This window comes from Nansenia antarctica (genome assembly GCF_963989245.1).
Source record: "Nansenia antarctica genome assembly, chromosome: 6".
NCBI lineage: Eukaryota > Metazoa > Chordata > Actinopteri > Argentiniformes > Microstomatidae > Nansenia > Nansenia antarctica.
Window position 1 is genome coordinate 50,394,335 of NC_137676.1, and position 18,906 is coordinate 50,413,240.

At 49.0% G+C, this 18,906-nt stretch overlaps 1 protein-coding gene across 1 annotated transcript; it reads left to right on the forward strand.

Annotated features, from left to right (window-relative positions):
- Positions 1–1,310: 1,310 nt before the first annotated feature.
- LOC308160670 (tRNA (34-2'-O)-methyltransferase regulator WDR6-like) lies at positions 1,311–11,487 on the forward strand (the record flags this gene model as incomplete). The annotated part of the gene is made up of 8 exons (XM_080534613.1): positions 1,311–1,401; positions 1,659–1,773; positions 2,012–4,688; positions 6,021–6,098; positions 6,349–6,465; positions 6,703–6,889; positions 7,254–7,667; positions 11,029–11,487. Exons 2-8 carry the CDS (start codon positions 1,677–1,679, stop codon positions 11,485–11,487), a joined length of 4,029 nt encoding a protein of 1,342 aa, XP_080390739.1. The 5' UTR covers positions 1,311–1,401; positions 1,659–1,676.
- Between the last annotated feature and the right edge of the window lie 7,419 nt (positions 11,488–18,906).

The following is an 18,906-nucleotide window of genomic DNA, read 5'->3' on the forward strand; positions in this document are numbered from 1 at the left end:
TGAAAATGTGAAATGATCTGTGTGTGTGTCAGCAGAGGCTGTTGGAGGTAGAAATCGGAGGACGGGCTCATTGTAATCCATGGAATGGTACCAGTCAACTATTCCATTCCATGCATTACAAATGAACCCGTCCTCAGATGTCTACCTCCACCAGCCTCCTGTGGTGTGTGTGTGTGTGTGGGTGTGTGTGTGTGTGTGTGTGTGTGTGTGTGTGTGTGTGTGTGTGTGTGTGTGTGTGTGTGTGTGTGTGTGTGTGTGTGTGTGTGTGTGTGTGTGTGTGGTGTACTGATAATGACAATTACTGTTCTCGACATGGAACTCGGTCTGATTCATTGCTGTAGCCTACAGGGTGTTGGATTGTTGAAGTGAGAGATTCATCCAAAAACGATGCATGGCTGCAGCTTTACAGGCCACCATAACCCCATCTGTGACTAAGATTACATTCATATTTACGTTTGGATTTTGTACACACAATCACATCCAAATATAAATATTAATATCGAAATGTAAATAGTCTAATCCTCGTCACAGAAGGCGGCTGCACAGGTCAGGCAGCTATCAGATCCCAAACAATCGTTGCTCTCATCTGTCGATGACGGATAAAGGCTCTTGCTGTATTACTGTTGTAAAGTTAGCAATGAACCCAATAATTCGCAATCTTCTTGTATGAATGAATAAATGAATGAATGAATTAATGGTCTTTATTGTCATTAATACAGTACAGGTACCATACAACGAAATGTAGGAGGGGGGGCTCCCCTGGTGCTTGGAAAAAAGACTAAAAACAAGAAGGGAAAAGAGCTGGTTTACATAAATAAAGGCTATATCCACTATCCACTATACTATACTACTATACTATACAAATAAAACACTGTGCTGTACTCTATGCTATGCTATAAATATCCTAACATTTCCTATCTCTGAACCTTATGTACCCTAGGGTTGTCATATTGCACATAGTGTTATTATTGCACATTCATTTAAAGTGTCGCAGTTAGCAGGTTTGAAATGTTCACAGTTGTATTTCAATATTGCACTTATGTTTACAATCTAGTAGAACACATGACAGTTATTTTAAAACGATTTCTTCCTATTCACACTGACTAAACAGAAACAGACGCATCCTCGCTCAGCGCTCACACCACACGTCAAACAACAAACCTTCGTCATTTGCCAGGAGGTGGAACTTTTTCAACCAATAGACGTCGGGCTTACTACGGGATTCAGTGTAACCCTTGTTGATTGGACTAAGCGCATAATTCTCTGACAGCGAGCAGAGGAACACGTGTGTGAGAGATCCTTTGAACGAGTGAACATGGATGTGTGTGACAGTGGCGTAAGGCAACAGTAAACACTTGAGCTATGATCAGAAATGAAAGGATTGTTTGAGCTCCGTGATTTGTAAGTAAACGAAGAGTGCATGAATATCCACATCAAAGCTAACACCGGTGACTAGCATTAGTTACTGTGTACGGGCCCTGTCTGTAGTATTCGGCAGATAAAATCTATCATTTAATGAGTATGTTGTGTAATGTACAACCGTACAACCGTGTGTGTGTGTGTGTGTGTGTGTGTGTGTGTGTGTGTGTGCGTGCGTGCGTGCGTGCGTGCGTGTGTGTGTGTGTGTGTGTGTGTGCGTGTGTGTGTGTGTGTGTCAGTCAGGCTGTGTTGAGGAGATGTCCACTGCACAGAGCGGGTCAGTGTTGGAGACAGCAGCCCTGGTAGCTCCTGTCACTGCTCTCGGGTTCCTGAGGGAAGACTACCTCCTGACAGGTGAAGATGAATCATTTATTAACCTAATAATAAAGTTGTGCCCCGTTATCTATAAAAGCAGACAGGGCAGACAGAGCTATGACTCAGAGGATGAGCTGTTATCTATAACAGGGCACAACTAGAACATACTTTTATCTTTTTATTTATTTATCACGGCTTCTCAGGAAACGTCCTAGTTGTTGTTGTTCGCAAACTGATTTATTATGAATGATTTCACCGTTTTATTCTGTCCGCCCAGGGGAGGGTCCGATCCTGACCGTGTACAGCCTTCGAGCCCGACCCAAAGCCTGTGCCTCGCTGAGCGTGCTCCGACACTACCGTATCCACGGAATCCGCCCCAAACCACTGACAGAAGGCAGACCGACCCCTGACCTTGAGGGCAGACAGAGCCATGACTCAGAGGATGAGCTGGTGGTGTTTGGAGGCAAGGCTGTCCGCCTGGTCAAGCTGCGTGCTGGAGCCCATGAGAGCCTGGGCCCTCTCATGGAGATGCGCGACTGGGTTCTGGATGTCTGCTGGCTCTCTGGAGATGGACGCCCACTCCTCGGCGTCGCTCTAGCCCACAACACTGCACTACTGTTGGACACTGTAGAGGGGAAGGCCCTGGCTCTCTGCTCCTGCCTGGAGGGGTGTCTGCTCTACTCTGCCCTGCTCCTGGGACAGACCTGGGGGGACTGTGTCCTGGTGGGGGGGACCGTCTTCAACCAGCTGGTTCTCTGGAGGCCAGGGGGGGCCGAGCCAGAGGGGAAGGCCCAGGTGGAGAGACATCTGCTGGGCCACAGCGGGGTCATCTTCAGCCTCTGTTACCTCCAGGAGAGCGGCTGGCTGGCCTCTGCCTCTGATGACCGCAGTGTGAGGGTTTGGGGGGTAGGGGGGAACCTAGGGGCTGCCGGAGGCGGGTGTGGGGACCCTAACCCCACGTGTCTGAGAGTGCTGTATGGCCACCAGGCCAGGGTGTTCTCAGTGCGTCTCTCCCCAGGGAGGGTGTACAGCGCTGGGGAGGACGGGGCCTGTCTGCTCTGGGACTGGGGGTCCGGGGGCAGGGTGGCTCGGACTCTGAAAGGCCACCGAGCTGGGGGGGTCAGGGCCCTGGCGGTCAGCGAGGGAGGGGGGACACAGCAGGGCAGGTGGGTGGCCACTGGGGGGGCGGACGGGGGGGTCAGGCTCTGGAGGGTGGCGGTGGGGGGTGAGGAGGAGGGGGAGGCGGACACTGGGGGGGGGCAGGGGGAGGCAGAGAACATGGTGGATCTGAGCTTCCAGGGTCAGGGGGTGCCCAAGGTGGTGTGTGTGGTGGGGGATGGACACTGGAGCCAGGGTAGGGTGGTGGTGAACACAGACCAGGGGGGGGTCTACCTCTACCAGGGGGGACAGTGGGGGCTGATATGGGAGGGGGGCCCTGAGTTTCAGTCGTACTGTGTGATGGAGGTGCTGGGTGTCCAAGGGCGGGGGTCTTCATCCAGGGAGGGGCTATGTGCGGTGGGCAGCCTGAGTGGAGGGGTGCAGGTCTTCCCGCTGTCCCACCCTAGCGCGGGGGTCCTGCTCAGAGCAGGGGCAGGGAAGGTCCACAGTGTGCTGTGGGTGGGCGTGGGGGGTCAGGGGGGGTATCTGCTGGTGTCAGGGGCAGAGGGGCTGGTCCATCGTTGGCTGGTGGAGGTAGAGGTGAGGGAGACAGGCGTGGCTCTCAGGATAGTGCTGCTCTCTCCCTTCCTCCTGCCCCCCTGTGCCAAGCGCTGGTTAACTGCTGCGGTGTACCTGGACCGGCCACAGGGGGCGCTGTGGGTGTGTGGTGACAGGAGAGGGTCGCTGCTAATGTTTAAAGAGAGGGGAGAAGAAGAGAAGCGTAGAGATGAGACGGACATGGAAGTGCATAATGGCAATACTGAAAGTAATGACAGAGAGGAAGAGAGGGATGAGGATAATAGAGGAGTAAAAGAGGAGGAAGAAGCCGACCCAGCCTTCCAGCCTGTGAGCTGTCTGTTTGGGGTGCACGGTAAGCAGGGTGTTACATGTGTTTGTGAGCACCGGGGGCTCCTCTACAGCGCCGGGAGGGACGGGTGTGTGAGGGTCCTAAGGGTCCGACCGCAGGGCCTGGAGGTTCTGAGGGTCCAACGGGCCTGCAAGGGGATGGAGTGGCTGGAGAGGGTCCTGGTTCTAGAACCCGAGGACTCAGAACACCAGCAGCATTCTGAAGCGGACCAGAAGATTCTAGAACCCGGCAGGACAGAGAGAGAGGCCCCGTTTGTCATCGTGGGGTTTCACTCGGTCCACTTTGTAGTCTGGGACCCGGTGAGACAGGAGAGGCTGTTGTCTGTGCCCTGTGGTGGGGGCCACCGCTCCTGGAGCTACCGACCCCCCCAGGGAGCCCTCTCCGTGGGCAGCGGGGCCCTGGTGTTCCTCAAGCAGGGCCAGGTCATGGCCTCCAAGCCCCTGGAGGACCCACCCAGCCAGGTAGGCAGCCGTGGCCTGAGAGAGGGCCTCCACGGCAGGGGGATTGGCTGTGTGTGTCACCTGGGGGTGGTGGAGGGTGTCCGGGAGGGGGAGGAGAGGCGCTGGGAGATCCTGGTGACCGGAGGAGAGGACACCAGCTTGACCGTACTGGCAGTTCAGCCACAAACGGGCACGGTCAGAGTCCTATCGGTTATCACCGACCACATCTCGAGTGTGAGGACGCTAACGGCGGTCAAGCGGTCAGACGGAACCACAGACGGACCAGCGGTCACACGGACCCTCTCTGCCCTGCTGGTCTCCGCAGGCGGGCGGGCCCAGATGCAGTGTTACCGGCTGCTGATTGGATGCGATGGACACCTGGGACTGCCTTCCTGTCAGGTGATACAGGTGGCCAGCCACCGATTGGACGAGCTGTGGGAGAGAAAGAGGAACCGGCACAAGATGGTGAAAATGGACCCAGAGACCAGGTCAGAACCTCAGAACCTAGTTGAATATAGCCTATACAATAGGTAGTGTGCATGATCTGTATAACTATATGCTCTTCCGTGTTGAGTATTAAGCCACTCTGATGATTTTAATCACTTAATGCAGAATTTTACCCTGTAATCCAGTGGATTTTGTTGTTTTTATTATTCAATAGTAGACACATTCTCAAAAGAAACATGTTTTAAAACGATCCCAATCCCATTTCTTATTTTTACCCCTACCACTTGTTTTTGAGTGCCACTCGCTTTTCAGCTTGCACCTCGGAATAGGGCTGCAACGATTAGTCGACATAATCGACGACGTCGATTATAAAAACTCGTCGACGTGGAATTTTAGTGTCGACTAACCGTATATATAAAATAAAATACAACGTTTTTTTTTTTTTTTTTTTTTTTTTTAAACGGGAGCCATGCAAGAATCAGCTGGGTAAGTTTTAGCTAACGTTGTTAGCCAACTGGCTAACGTTATATTGTTAGGGTCGTAATGTTTATGTTAGCTTTACTGTTACATGTTGGAAAACAACGTCTCATGGACAGGGCTGTACATGCTATGAGCGTTTGTGCTATTAATTTATTTGCCCTGTGGCACGCGTGTGACAGACAGAGGCGCTTGTATGTAACGTTACGTAGCAGGGGTTTTCCATGTTGAAGCCAGGAGAACGCGAGATGAAATGAAGTGAGGGGTGGTCGCTATTAAAATACCAGGTAGTCATGGTGGATGATCATGAATGATGCTTGATAAGTGAATGCTATTTCAATTATGTTGAGTCCACCAGCGAGCTGTCTGTAAGATAAACAGTGCCAAGCGTAGCCTACTAACGTGAGCTGTCTGTAGTCTAGCCAGCAATGCTAGCTAGCCAATCAACTAGCTCTGTGAGCAGCTGTAGCTTGGCGTAACGTTAGGTTAGATAGCTAGTTAAGCCGGATTTATGCTTCTGCGTCGCCATTTACGCGCAGCGAAAAGCCACACGACTAATCGAAAAAATAATCGACAGATTAGTCGACTACCAAAATAATCGTTAGTTGCAGCCCTACCTCGGAACAGAGTTACAAAGGGTAGTGGTTGAAATCTTCCCCTATGGAATTGGATAACCCGTTAAGACCCTGATTCACATGGCATTCTGGGAGATTTCGCATAACACTCTCGTCAACAACAATTGGGACACCCTACCCCTACATGTGAACGCACAAAACTGAGGGGTAGGAGCAAGGGGTGAAATGGGATTGGGCCAAGATATCTCAAGGATTTCTTCAAACGTCCCCTTTATCCCACATAGATAGACTGGTGTTTACTAAAGCTCTGTATGTTCACAGGTACATGTCCGTCACGGTGGTGGATGACGGGCTAGACTCTGTCCTCTTGGCTGTGGCTTGCAGCGATGGAGCTGTGAGGTGAGCCTATGTGTATTTACACAATGTTAACCAGATGTAGGGCTCGGCGATATGGCCTAAAAAATAACTTGTTACTATGGACTACGGGAGCTCAGAGAAGCGGGAGCGGTTTCGTACTGTAATTACCCAAGTTAAACCATAAATGATCAAAATCGATTCATCGCACAGCTCTAGCCAGAGGTGATAATTTACTGTACCTGTCCTCTTTCCTAACCTCAACCCCCCCCCCCCCCCCCCCCCCCCCTCTCAGGCTGTTTTCAGTCAGTGAGGAGAAGGGGAGGTTTGAGCTGTTGTGGGAGAGTTTCTACCATCAGAGATGTGTGCTCAGTGTTGCCACCTGCTGTCTGGAGGATGAAACGGGCAATAGGTAAGAGAGTGGGAGCAGAGATACATGCAGTGACTGTTTTGGGCACTACTTTATTATGGATTGTCGCTTTTTATGGTCTACAGATATTCAACTGCACCCTGTTAGCTGTGACAATTTTCCAGGGTTAGGGGTAGTTGATTAAGTTTGTTGAAGGTGACTTTCCAAATATCTAACCCCCTATGTGCCATCTACCCTAACTCTCTCTCTCTCTCCCTTCCCTCTCTTTCCCTCCATCAGGTGTGTGTTGCTCTTCAGTGCAGCCACAGATGGTACGATAGCCGCCTGGGACATGAGCCAAGTGACCGACCCAGACAACCAACCCCCTGCTGGGGGTCCAGCAGCACCGTCTGGCCCCTGTCTGTCCATCCCTGCCCACCAGAGTGGAGTCAACACCCTGGCCGTGGGAAGGCACGCCCCCGGGACGGTAGGGAGGAATTAATATCCGCTGCTCTGCTCACTGTTTGCTGCTCTCAAACAAGACGTTTGTTTTAACCAAAGCTTAGTGATCTTAGCTTTAGTGTCTTATTATCAGCAAGCTTCGAAAGCTATCAATCAGTCAGACTGCAGCACATGTCATACACAAAGGCAATACAAGGTGCTTTTTACAAGCAAAGGTTAATAAAAAAACAAAGACAGGTATTAAAAAACAATACAAGATTGTGTTTGGCAGCAGCATCATCTACGTGTGTTTGAGACCATCGATTTCTACCCCCACCAGCCTCCCCTGGACTCCCTGTCCCTTGCTCCTGTGATAAACTGAATGTGTGACACTTTTTTCTTTATTGCAGAGTGGAGGGGAGGGGCCAGAGGAGGGGCCAGCCAATGGCGGCTCTATAACACTCGCCAGTGGAGGGGATGACGGACAGCTCTCGGTGGCTGTCATCAGGGTGCAGTACCACCAGGTGGAGGTAGAGGGCAGCAGCTCTGCAGCTCCTCTACGGCTGCAGCTCCACTCCCAGTGCTGCGTCCCTCTGGCCCATGCTGCCCCCCTCACCGCCCTGACCCTGCTGGGGCCGGGCCTGCTGGTGTCAGCCTCCCCTGACCAGAGGGTGTGTCTGTGGAGGCTGAGCAGTACTGGCCTTCACCAGCAGGGGGTGTTCTACTCACATGTAGCTGACGCAGCAGGGCTGGCGGGGTGGGAGGGACGGGGGGGTGAGAGGGGGTGCGTGGCACTGTGCGGACAGGGCTTACAGCTACTGAAGGTGAGGGATAGGGGTGATGGAAGGAGTGAAATGGAGAGAAGCAGAAAGGAGGAGTGCCGGAGAGAGGAGCGTGTCAAAGTGTCTTTTCACCATCAATGGACATGAACTGTGTTCACTGGATTCAGCATTCAGCAATGGATTTTTAGAGAATGGATCTCTTTTATGAAAAGCCTCTATTACGCCTGAATGACCCAAACTACCCACACAATCTCTTAAATGTTATAATGTACATTTTAATTTTTGAAATAAATGCTTATTTAAACTGAGGTCTCTATCTTTCTAATTACATATAGATACTGTATACAGCTTGTATGGCAGGGGAGTGGTACTCATTTTACAGATTAAATGGACTGTGCGTGTGCGTGCATGCAGGGGAAGTAGAGTGGTACACATTTTACTGATAAAATAGTGTTTGTGTGTGCATGTGTCAGTCCCTGCGTGTGTATGTGTGTGTGTTTTGATAGATGGAGATACAAGATGTGCTATGTGAAGTAGAGGTATAGATGTTTACGGGGGGTCGCACCGACCCACCAACTCCAGCAGGTGAACATCAATATTTCAGTCACGTCTCACATTGCCTTTTTGTCCAGCATCCAACTGAGTGCCAACCTTTCTGATGAGAGAGGTGAAGAGTGTGTCTGTGTGAGAGAGAGAGAGAGAGTGTGTGTGTGTGAGAGAGAGAGAGAGAGAGAGAGAGAGAGAGAGAGAGAGAGAGAGAGAGAGAGAGAGAGAGGGGGGGGAAGGGAAAGAATGAGAAATGAAAATGAGATGGAGGGGATGGCTTAGGGAGAAAGCGACTGAGAGAAAGAAAGGGAAGAAATAATAAGAAATGGTGTGACACAGGTGAATGAATAAGTAAACTATTGTGGAAAGAGGGGAGGGGAAGAAACAGTAGAATGATAGAGGAAGAGAAGATGAACAAGGGAGTTTATACCTTCTCACGAGACACTAGAGACACGATTTGGATACCTGGAATTCTACACTACATATCTTTCTTCACCATAACATGGACTTGAAGTGAAGTGAGAACAGGGCAGCCAGGTAGGGAAGAGATTGGCAGAGAAAGACATTTACATTCCAGGGAGAGAGAGACGAGTCATGGAAGAGAACTGTCCATGCACAGAGGATGTCCGGCCTGGTGATAGAGTAAAGAGATTAAATATACAGGAACTCATAATTGTTGTAAACACAGTTGGAAAGGCCATTGTCTATTGAGTGTGTGTGCGTGCGTGCGTGTGCTGTGGTAGTAGTAGGACCTGGGAGGACGAGGCAGAGCTGAGCCAGCGAACCCCCAGAGGGAAGAAGAGGGGAAAAAACTGAGAGGAGACCTCGCAGCACCTCACAGAGGTATATACACACACACACACACACACACACACACCAATACACTTCCCAGAGAGGTACACACACACACACACCTCTACACTCTCCAAAGACGTACACACACAAACAAAAAACAAACATATTACACAAAGAACTCATCCATACTCTCCAGAGAGGCCTGTGCACACACACACACACACACACACCTCTCTCTCTCTCTCTCTCTCTCTCTCTCTCTCTCTCCCTCCCTCCCACTGATACAGACAGACAGGCCTATAGAACAGTACAGCTCATCCAGCACTAACATATGAGTCAACCTGAACCCACACAACAACATTCAATTACCTCAGAGCACCATCCATCAGCATAGCAGAGGGCACTCAACCACATATGATTACATAAGACACTCATCACAAGCACTCTACACAACTACATATTAACAGCAGCACTCCACCACCGTCCTCACCTTAGTCACTTCACACCTACACACCCGACACACCTGACTGATGCAGGGCTGTCAGGAGAGGCTGGTGGAGGTAGAAATCGGAGGACAGGCTCATCGTAATGCATGGAATGGTATGGAATGAGGGGTGGTGTATTACACCGAATGGAATGAGATTTAATGGTATTAACCATGTGTTAACACCTCCGATTATCCTCCGATAATATCCTCCGATTTCTACATCCACCAGCCTCCCTTGGTAGTCGTAGTACTGTGCTCAACACACAGTATTTCACCTATAGCAGATTTCTCCACAAGATGACATCACACACACAGACACACACACACACACACACACACACACACACGTCTCAATACGGCAGGATTGTGCTAACACTTATGGTTGTTTTCCCAGAAAACACAGATTAAGCCTAATACTAGACTAACATCACATTCTCTTGAATGTGTATTTGCGCATGTATGGTGTGTGAGTGTATTTCTCTAGTGTGTGTAGTAGGCCGATGTGTGTGTATTTCTCTAGTGTGTGTATTTGTGTGTGTATTTCCCTAGTGTGTGCTATATCCAGATGTCTCTTCTATAAACAGGTGTCAACACAGTGTCTATGGTAAACAGTGAAATACTACAGTATCTGAGTGATATTGTGAGTGTGTCATGGAGTCGAAAATAAACAGATCTCTCTGATCTGTCACCTCTCATCTGACTACAGGGTCAACGATGTCACAGGCCCGGTTGCCTATGATTGGCTCCCCGGGACGTAAGCCAGCAGGTACTATCTGTGACTATCTATCAACCTCTTCCCTTCATATCATTCACTTCTGCTTTACCTTAAATTTAACTGATGAATGTAGATGCTCTTTCCTCTCCTCTCCGCCCATCTCTGGTCTCCTGCCCTGCCCTCTCCTCTCCTCTCCTCTCCCCTCCCCTTCTCTCCTCTCCACTCCTCTCCTGTCCTCTCCTCCTCCTCCTCCTCCTCTCCTGCTCTCTGGACTCCTGCCCATTGGCTCTTAAGGGTTTGCTTTCCCCCGCCTTTGTCTTCTCTGTCAACACACGGACACTAGATCCCATCAACACAGACACACAGGCCAAGGAGAGAGGCCACGAACAAGGGCAACGAAATACCCATGAAACCTATACACTCCTCTAATACAAACAACCTGCTCTAAGGCCACTACACATGCTCAGCGAAAGCACACATCACTGCAACATAACATATATGAGCCACTTAACGATGCAGATCAGGGGAGCTGGGGGAGATAGAAATCGGAGAACAGGCTCATTGTAATGCATGGAATGGAATGAGCACAGGCATGACACCATTTCTGATTCTGTGTCATGCATTACAATGAGCCTGTCCTCCTCTACTGATACTCCAGTCTATCATAATTCTATTCCCACACTGTGACAGAAAAGGAAAACAATTATAATTGTTTTATTCATTCATTTCAAAGTTCAAATGAAAGTTGTTTAATCTGTCTGCATGCATATGCTCATTGGAATAATACTATATATTGAACTCCCAATCTCTGCCTCTCCACAGCCAAACCCACTCTCACAACACACCAGCATCCCTCTCAGGCTGGGAGGAGGAAACGCACCCAGCCTGCCCAGACCCCCACCCATCTCCCTGACACCATGACACCCTGGGGGGGGCTATCCCTGTCTGAATCGTCCTTCACCAGCATTCCCCCTCCCCGGCCCGCCCCCCTGCCCGCCCCCCCGCCTGGCCCACCCTCCCCCCACCACTTCCCCCGTCACGCGGTAGGAGGAGCCAGGCTACGGAGCCCCGCCCCCTCTGCCCCTGTCACAGTGGCCAAGGAGGGGGGAGGGAGGGAGGTGAGGGTGAAGCGGAGGGTCCTCCCCCAGCGTAGACCCCCCCGCGCTCCCCGCTTGCCCCCCCTCCGGCCCGTCACCAATCTGAGCTTCTCACGGAGCTTCACTTTCTCCTTCTTCGAGCTGCCGCTCCACCAATCACCTCGCAGCAGAGCCGAACGCATCAAAGACCTCATGCTGCTGCTGAGGAGGATACAGTACTGACCGCAACACAACCACAACACGACCGTGACCACAACATGACCGTGACCACAGCACGACCGTGACCATTCCACCAATCTCCCCACACCAGAGCTGAACGCATCAGAGACCTCATGCTGCTGCTCAGATGCAGATACAGTACTGACCACAATATGACCGTGACCACAACATGACCGTGACCACAGCACGACCGTGACCATTCCACCAATCGGACTTGGACTTTTGTCAGAGTGCTGACCGCAAAACGACCGCGACCTCACTCTGACAAAAGTCCAACACTGACTACATAACAAACAACTACAAGACAAGTGGGGTTGCATGTTATTGTGCCCTGTTGAGTGATAGTATGTAATGTGTGAGTTTTGCATGTGTGTTTATGTGTATCTATATTTATATGTATTAAAATGCTCGGGTTCCATTCCTATACCTATATTATTTAAGCCATGCCCAACAAGTTCCAACTGTTTCCTTTGCATTTTAACAGCAGAGTCTTAAGCAATGAAATATTATTATTATTCTGTTTACATTGGCAAGACAATGTCTTCATGTTTCATCAGGAGCACACACTTCACAGACTTCCTGATGGTGCATAGCTGGGCCATACAAGTACAACTGTTTAATGATCTGGTAGTTCATTCACATCCTCTGTTTCATGCCCAGCTGGGAGGTGCATTGCTGGACAAGGAGGCCTTGCCTTGGCTTGGTCTATCTGGTCCAACCAGGGCTTTAATTTGTATCATCGAGGTCCAGCTTACCCTTTTCTAGACATAGCTGAGTCAATCAATTTAATTTTGTAATGAAATAATTTATTAATTTTGCAATATCTTTTCAATGCTTAAATATGTTGTATTGGTGAAGTCGGTTTAAAAAGTCTGGATCTCCTTTTTATGTCTTGGAACTCAAGATGGGATGTGGCCAGATTTCTGTGCAGCCTCCTCAGCGCACTGGGCCTCCAGCACAGCGATATGTAGCATGTTGTGGATGGATGAGATGGGACGCTCACCTGGAGGGAGGGAGAGTACGTAAATATCAGTAACAGTAACTAACAGCTAATGGGGATCCATAGAAACAAACAAATAGATTCACATATCATCTGCTTCTGGTCCTCATGGGCAGCGACAGCCAGAATGGAGGCAGGGAGAGGCTCCTGGTCCTGGACATGGACAGCAGGCTGCTGGGCCTGTGGCATGGCAGCCATGAAGAATCCAGGTGGGGGAGCAACCTGGTAGAGGTTGATGTCTGGGTTGGGAACGGTGCAGACGCTGGCCATCCTCTGCATGTAAAGGTTGGTTGTGTGAGCCTGGCGCTCCTCCTTGCGCTGGGCCAGGGCCACGTTCTGTGCAGCCTCCTCAGCCCACTGGGCCTCCAGCACAGCGACATCTAGCATGTTGTGGATGGGTGAGATGGGACTCTCACCTGGAGGGAGGGAGAGTAAAAATCAGTAACAGTAACTGTAACAGCTAATGGGGATCCATAGAAACAAACACATAGACTCAGGACACTTTCTCAAGGCCTGGGTAGCTGAGAGGGAAGATAATCATAATCAAAGATATTTATGGCAAATCTTTGGATAGTGGTCTTGTCTCTATGTGCAGGGTTGCTTCATTAAATATACTGACCTTTGTGCGGAGAGGTGAGAGTCAGCTGGTTGGTCCAACATGGGGCAGCACAGTTCTGGGCCTGTGGCATGGCAGCCATGAAGAATCCAGGTGGGGGAGCAACCTGGTAGAGGTTGATGTCTGGGTTGGGAACGGTGCAGACGCTGGCCATCCTCTGCATGTGCTGGTTGGTGCTGTCAGCCTGGCCCTCCTTGTTGCGCTGGGCCAGGGCCACGTTCTGTACAGCCTCCTCAGCCCACTGGGCCTCCAGCACAGTGACATCTAGCATGTTGTGGATGGATGAGATGGGACTCTCACCTGGAGGGAGGGAGAGTAAATATCAGTAACAGTAACTGTAACAGCTAATGGGGATCCATAGAAACAAACAAATAGACTCACATATCATCTGCTTCTGGTCCTCATGGGCAGTGGCAGCCAGAATGGAGGCAGGGAGAGGCTCCTGGTCCTGGACATGGACAGCAGGCTGCTGGGCCTGTGGAATGGCAGCCATGAAGAAACCAGGTGGGGGAGCAACCTGGTAGAGGTTGATGTCTGGGTTGGGAACGGTGCAGACGCTGGCCATCCTCTGCATGTAAAGGTTGGTTGTGTGAGCCTGGCGCTCCTCCTTGCGCTGGGCCAGGGCCACGTTCTGTGCAACCTCCTCAGCCCACTGGGCCTCCAGCACAGCGACATCTAGCATGTTGTGGATGGATGAGATGGGACGCTCACCTGGAGGGAGGGAGAGTAAATATCAGTAACTGTAACAGCTAATGGGGATCCATAGAAACAAACAAATAGACTCAGGACGCTTTCTCAAGGCCTGGGTAGCTGAGAGGGAAGATAATCATAATCAAATATATTTATGGCAAATCTTTGGATAGTGGTCTTGTCTCTATGTGCAGGGTTGCTTCATTAAATATACTGACCTTTGTGCGGAGAGGTGAGAGTCAGCTGGTTGGTCCAACATGGGGCAGCACAGTTCTGGGCCTGTGGAATGGCAGCCATGAAGAATCCAGGTGGGGGAGCAACCTGGTAGAGGTTGATGTCTGGGTTGGGAACGGTGCAGACGCTGGCCATCCTCTGCATGTGCTGGTTGGTGCTGTCAGCCTGGCCCTCCTTGTTGCGCTGGGCCAGGGCCACGTTCTGTACAGCCTCCTCAGCCCACTGGGCCTCCAGCACAGTGACATCTAGCATGTTGTGGATGGATGAGATGGGACTCTCACCTGGAGGGAGGGAGAGTAAATATCAGTAACAGTAACTAACAGCTAATGGGGATCCATAGAAACAAACAAATAGACTCACATATCTGCTTCTGGTCCTCATGGGCAGCGACAGCCAGAATGGAGGCAGGGAAAGGCTCCTGGTCCTGGACATGGACAGCAGGCTGCTGGGCCTGTGGAATGGCAGCCATGAAGAATCCAGGTGGGGGAGCAACCTGGTAGAGGTTGATGTCTGGGTTGGGAACAGTAGGATTCATGTCTGCTGACTGTAAGATTGGAAAAACTTTGGAAAATGTGTGAAACAAATAACTGTCTATCTATCTATCTTCACAGAGGACTTGCAGGTAAATGAACAGAATGTGTACTGCAGATGGATTCTAGAACCCCAGCTGCATGTTCTACATTGTTATGTGTTCTAACTTCAGTCATTGTTACATCACAGCAAGGGTCCATTTTGTACAGAGGTCAGCAAAGATCAGTAGGTCAGAAGTCAGTAGGGGTTCATCAGGAATCCTTCCCTAGCAGATGTATTTGACATGAATAAGGACATTGCAACTGAATATGGGTGTTTTAGAGGCCCTTAAGCATGTCTTTCCCAGAGAGAGTTGACCATATTACACATAGCTGCCACGTTTGCAGGAAAAGCACTATGCAAATAAAAAGTTGTTATTATTATTATTATTATTATTATTATTATTATTATTATGATTATTATATTCATCACAAGTCATTTCACAGCAATCGGACTGGTTGCATTATGTCTCAAAACCACCAAGGTCATGTCCTCTGTGTGTCTCAATGGGAGCTACAGTCCTGGTCCATCCATGTTGGCAGAGCCTTCTGAAAAATCATTTCATAGAACACTTTGAAAGAAGTTGAAACATTTGAAACAATGTAACTATTTATTGAACTAATAGATATTCCTTATGGTTTATGGATACCCAAGTATATCAAAGTTAGCGTTGTTTTGGGGCCCAAAATACCATAACTGTCCCATCTCACTGCTGTGTAATACTGCTATAACTACATCTCACTGCTGTGTAATACTGATATAACTACATCTCACTGCTGTGTAATACTGCTATAACTACATCTCACTGCTGTGTAATACTGCTATGAGCATGTTCTTATTGGTTAGCATTATGAGTGGTTCAACCTGTAGATGGAGCCATAGTACAATTTAGGGGTCAAGGGTCGTCTGGCTATATGAAACAAGAATAGCATTAAAAAATCCCTCAGGATTCCTACAGTTAACCCCTCAGGCCTCTCTGGCTGTGTTCGAAATGGCATACTAACATACTGCCTAGTGCCTAGTACATACTCAATGAGTATGTACTGCATACTGCCTATTAAATTCATAACAATTATGCCATTACCAGCAGACTGGTAACATAGGACCCTTTTTTCGGGACTGGGGAACATAGGACCCGGGGAACATCGGACCCGGGGAACATAGGTACGGTCCCACCTTAGTTAGATACCTTTACTTCAGTGGCGTGCAGTCAGGTGAGGCAGGGTAGGCAGTGCCTCACCCAGGCATTTAAGAAAGAAAAAGAATATCAGTCTTTTTAAAATATTTTTTTATTATTTTTTTTATCTCAAAAAAATATATATTTTTAATTTATTTTACTCATTATTCTTAACTTTAATGTGTTAATATGTTGTTAAAATAAAAATAAATGATGTAAAATGTGTTGTTTTAAAAATATAATGCATGCCCTGGCACCAGGAGAGTTTGCTCCCAGAGGCTGAGGCAGACTGTGCTTGTGCTTCTGTGCTATGCGAAGTGACAGACCAACGGTTTCGTAGGTTTGCGCATGCGTAGTCTGTTCTCACATTGTCTTCATTGGTGGACGTTGAGGCACCGTCCCACGCTGCTTCTGACAGCATGATTGATAGTTTGCGTTTGGCTTGCCGTAGCGGCATCCTCTGCTGTTCGCGCCGCGGTTCTAGGTGAATGTAGGCAATGCCATACAGGCTGTTGCGCTACTGTAACGATAGTCAAACAGCCAAACTTCTTTCAATCAATCCTTTTATTTGACCTGCAGAGAAGACATATAGAACACAATTCTTCTCTGGTCTGCTTGTGAATCCATTAAGACGTCGGCCATTTTCTCCACCACCGTCTATGTACATTTCACATCAGGACAATTTGTTCACAGAAAGAACACAAACTTCCCTCAAACATTACAAATAACAATTACAAACAACATGTGGAGCGACATACCTGCAGAGAAGACATATAGAACACAATTCTTCTCTGGTCTGCTTGTGAATCTGCACGTTCAAAACAACATACAATAAATGTTCTGTTTCACATCATCACAATACATCACAATACATGTAAAAACAAACAGCACAGTACTACACCAACATTTTCACCCTACATTACAAGATTCTCCATACAAACAACAAAACACGAGGAGCGTTTTACATGCGCACATACCCATTAAGACGTCGGCCATTTTCTGGTACCACCGTGAGTACGGCAACAAGAGAAGGACAAAAGAACACGCAGACCTGCAGTACACCCAAACTCCAAAGGGGGGCTCCAACAACAACCAGGGCTGCTCAAGCACGGCGAAACTCATCTACATTCACCACAACTAAACATACATTCCCAACTCTGTTACACCCACCTCCCCTGAATTTCGCCAACCTTGAGCAGCAACTATACATTTAAACACTACTTTTTTACTTTTTACACTATTACATAGGGCCGCCAAAGGACAGGACAGCCAACTTGAAAAGTATCCTATAAGGATGAAGTGGAAAGAGAGGTAACCTATCTCTCCAACCAACTACTGGCGGTAGGATGCGTTCTACACCCCACAAGACCCTTTTTTTTTTTTCCACTGTGTATTACTAGCCTTCAAGAGGCCACAACCTCTTATGAAACAATCAGAATAACGAACAAACCTATATGTCATAGGATGTCAGTGTGCACAGTGTATACATGCACTGAACTGAGCTTCGGCTTATCTAACTGTGGGAAGCCTGAAACACTGACCTACAAACAGCTCGAATGTTTGACTTAGTGTCTTGGATAATGTCTTGTCCTGACATAGTATAAATCAATCTGTCAACTGGTTTGATAAGGCGACCAAACTTGGACTTGACCTGTGTGACTGTACTAGGATGTTCACACTGTGTAACAGAAGCTAGAGTGTCAGTACGCTGTGTGTCACTAGCATCATCTATCTGATTCGTGTTACCAGAAACATCAGTACAATCATCAGCGCTAACCACAAATCTAGAATCAGAGTTAATGGACTGATCTACCATTTGCTCCTCAGCCATCTGCTCGGGGACCCTCTGAGGGGCAAACGAGACTGAAGACACTACAGTGTTAGTAGCCTCTGTCCGTGAGTGGTCAGGGAATGGTAACTGGGTGACCCACTCCAGGGTTCTTCCCTTGGGATCCTTGGGCTCTGGAACAGTCAAGGGAACATCCCTCTCCCGAACAGCTCTACCCCCATACTCCATGTCTTCAACCTCCCCTCCCTCACTCCCAGGACAGGAATCCACTCTCTCCGACTCGAACGCGGTTCCTCTACTCACTTCCCCAGGCAAGGAATCCTGTTCCACTTCCGACACGGACATGTCACTTGGCTCATTTGATGTATGAACAGCAGACAGGGATGAAACTGGGTCAGAGATCACACTCGTATCATACACCGGCAGAAAGTTCACCAACAACAATAGATTACGGTGGACTACCTTCTCTCGTCCAGTGACAGTGTCTTGTATTCTATATGTGTGAGTCTCAGAGTTCCTATCCACCACAGTGTATACAGTAGACTCCCAACGGTCAGCCACCTTTCTCTTTCCTCTCTCTCTCTTGTTCGCCAACAGCACACGGTCTCCGACGTCAATGGTGGGCCCTTTCACTCGTCTGTTGTAGAGCTCTGTGTGACGGTGCTGTTCTTTTATGACATGTTCCTGGGCTATGACCATAGCTTCTCTCAGATCCTTCGTAAGAGACATCACATACTTGTCGTAGCTGACCACAGCTGGATCATTCAGGACTGTCCGGAAGAGTATATCGACAGGGAGACGAGGAGTACGCCCGAACATCAGATAGAAAGGTGCATAGCCAGTTGACTCATGCGCTGTGCTATTGTACATGAACGTCAGAGTTTGCAAACGCCTCGGCCAGTTGATTTTTGCCTCTGGTTCAAGCGCTCGGATCATGTTACCGAGAGTTCTATTGAAACGTTCCACACTACCGTTACCCATCGGGTGATACGGGGTTGTGTGCGACTTTCTGACACCGGAGACTCTGAGCAGCTCACTCACTAGTTGACTCTCGAAGCTAGCTCCCTGGTCGCTATGGATACGTTCTGGGAACCCAAAGACGCAGAAGAACTTGTCCCATAGAACTCTCGCCACCTGTTTGGCTGACTGATCTTTGCAGGGGAATGCCTGGGCCATTCTTGTAAAATGGTCAGTAACAACTAACACATCAACTGACTTGTTCCTTGAGTCCTCCGCTGACCAGAAATCAATGCAAACCAGCTGAAGTGGCCTGGTTGATGTGATACTCTGCAAAGGCGCCCTCGCAGCAGGTTCAACTGTCTTACTGACAATACACCGCTGGCAGT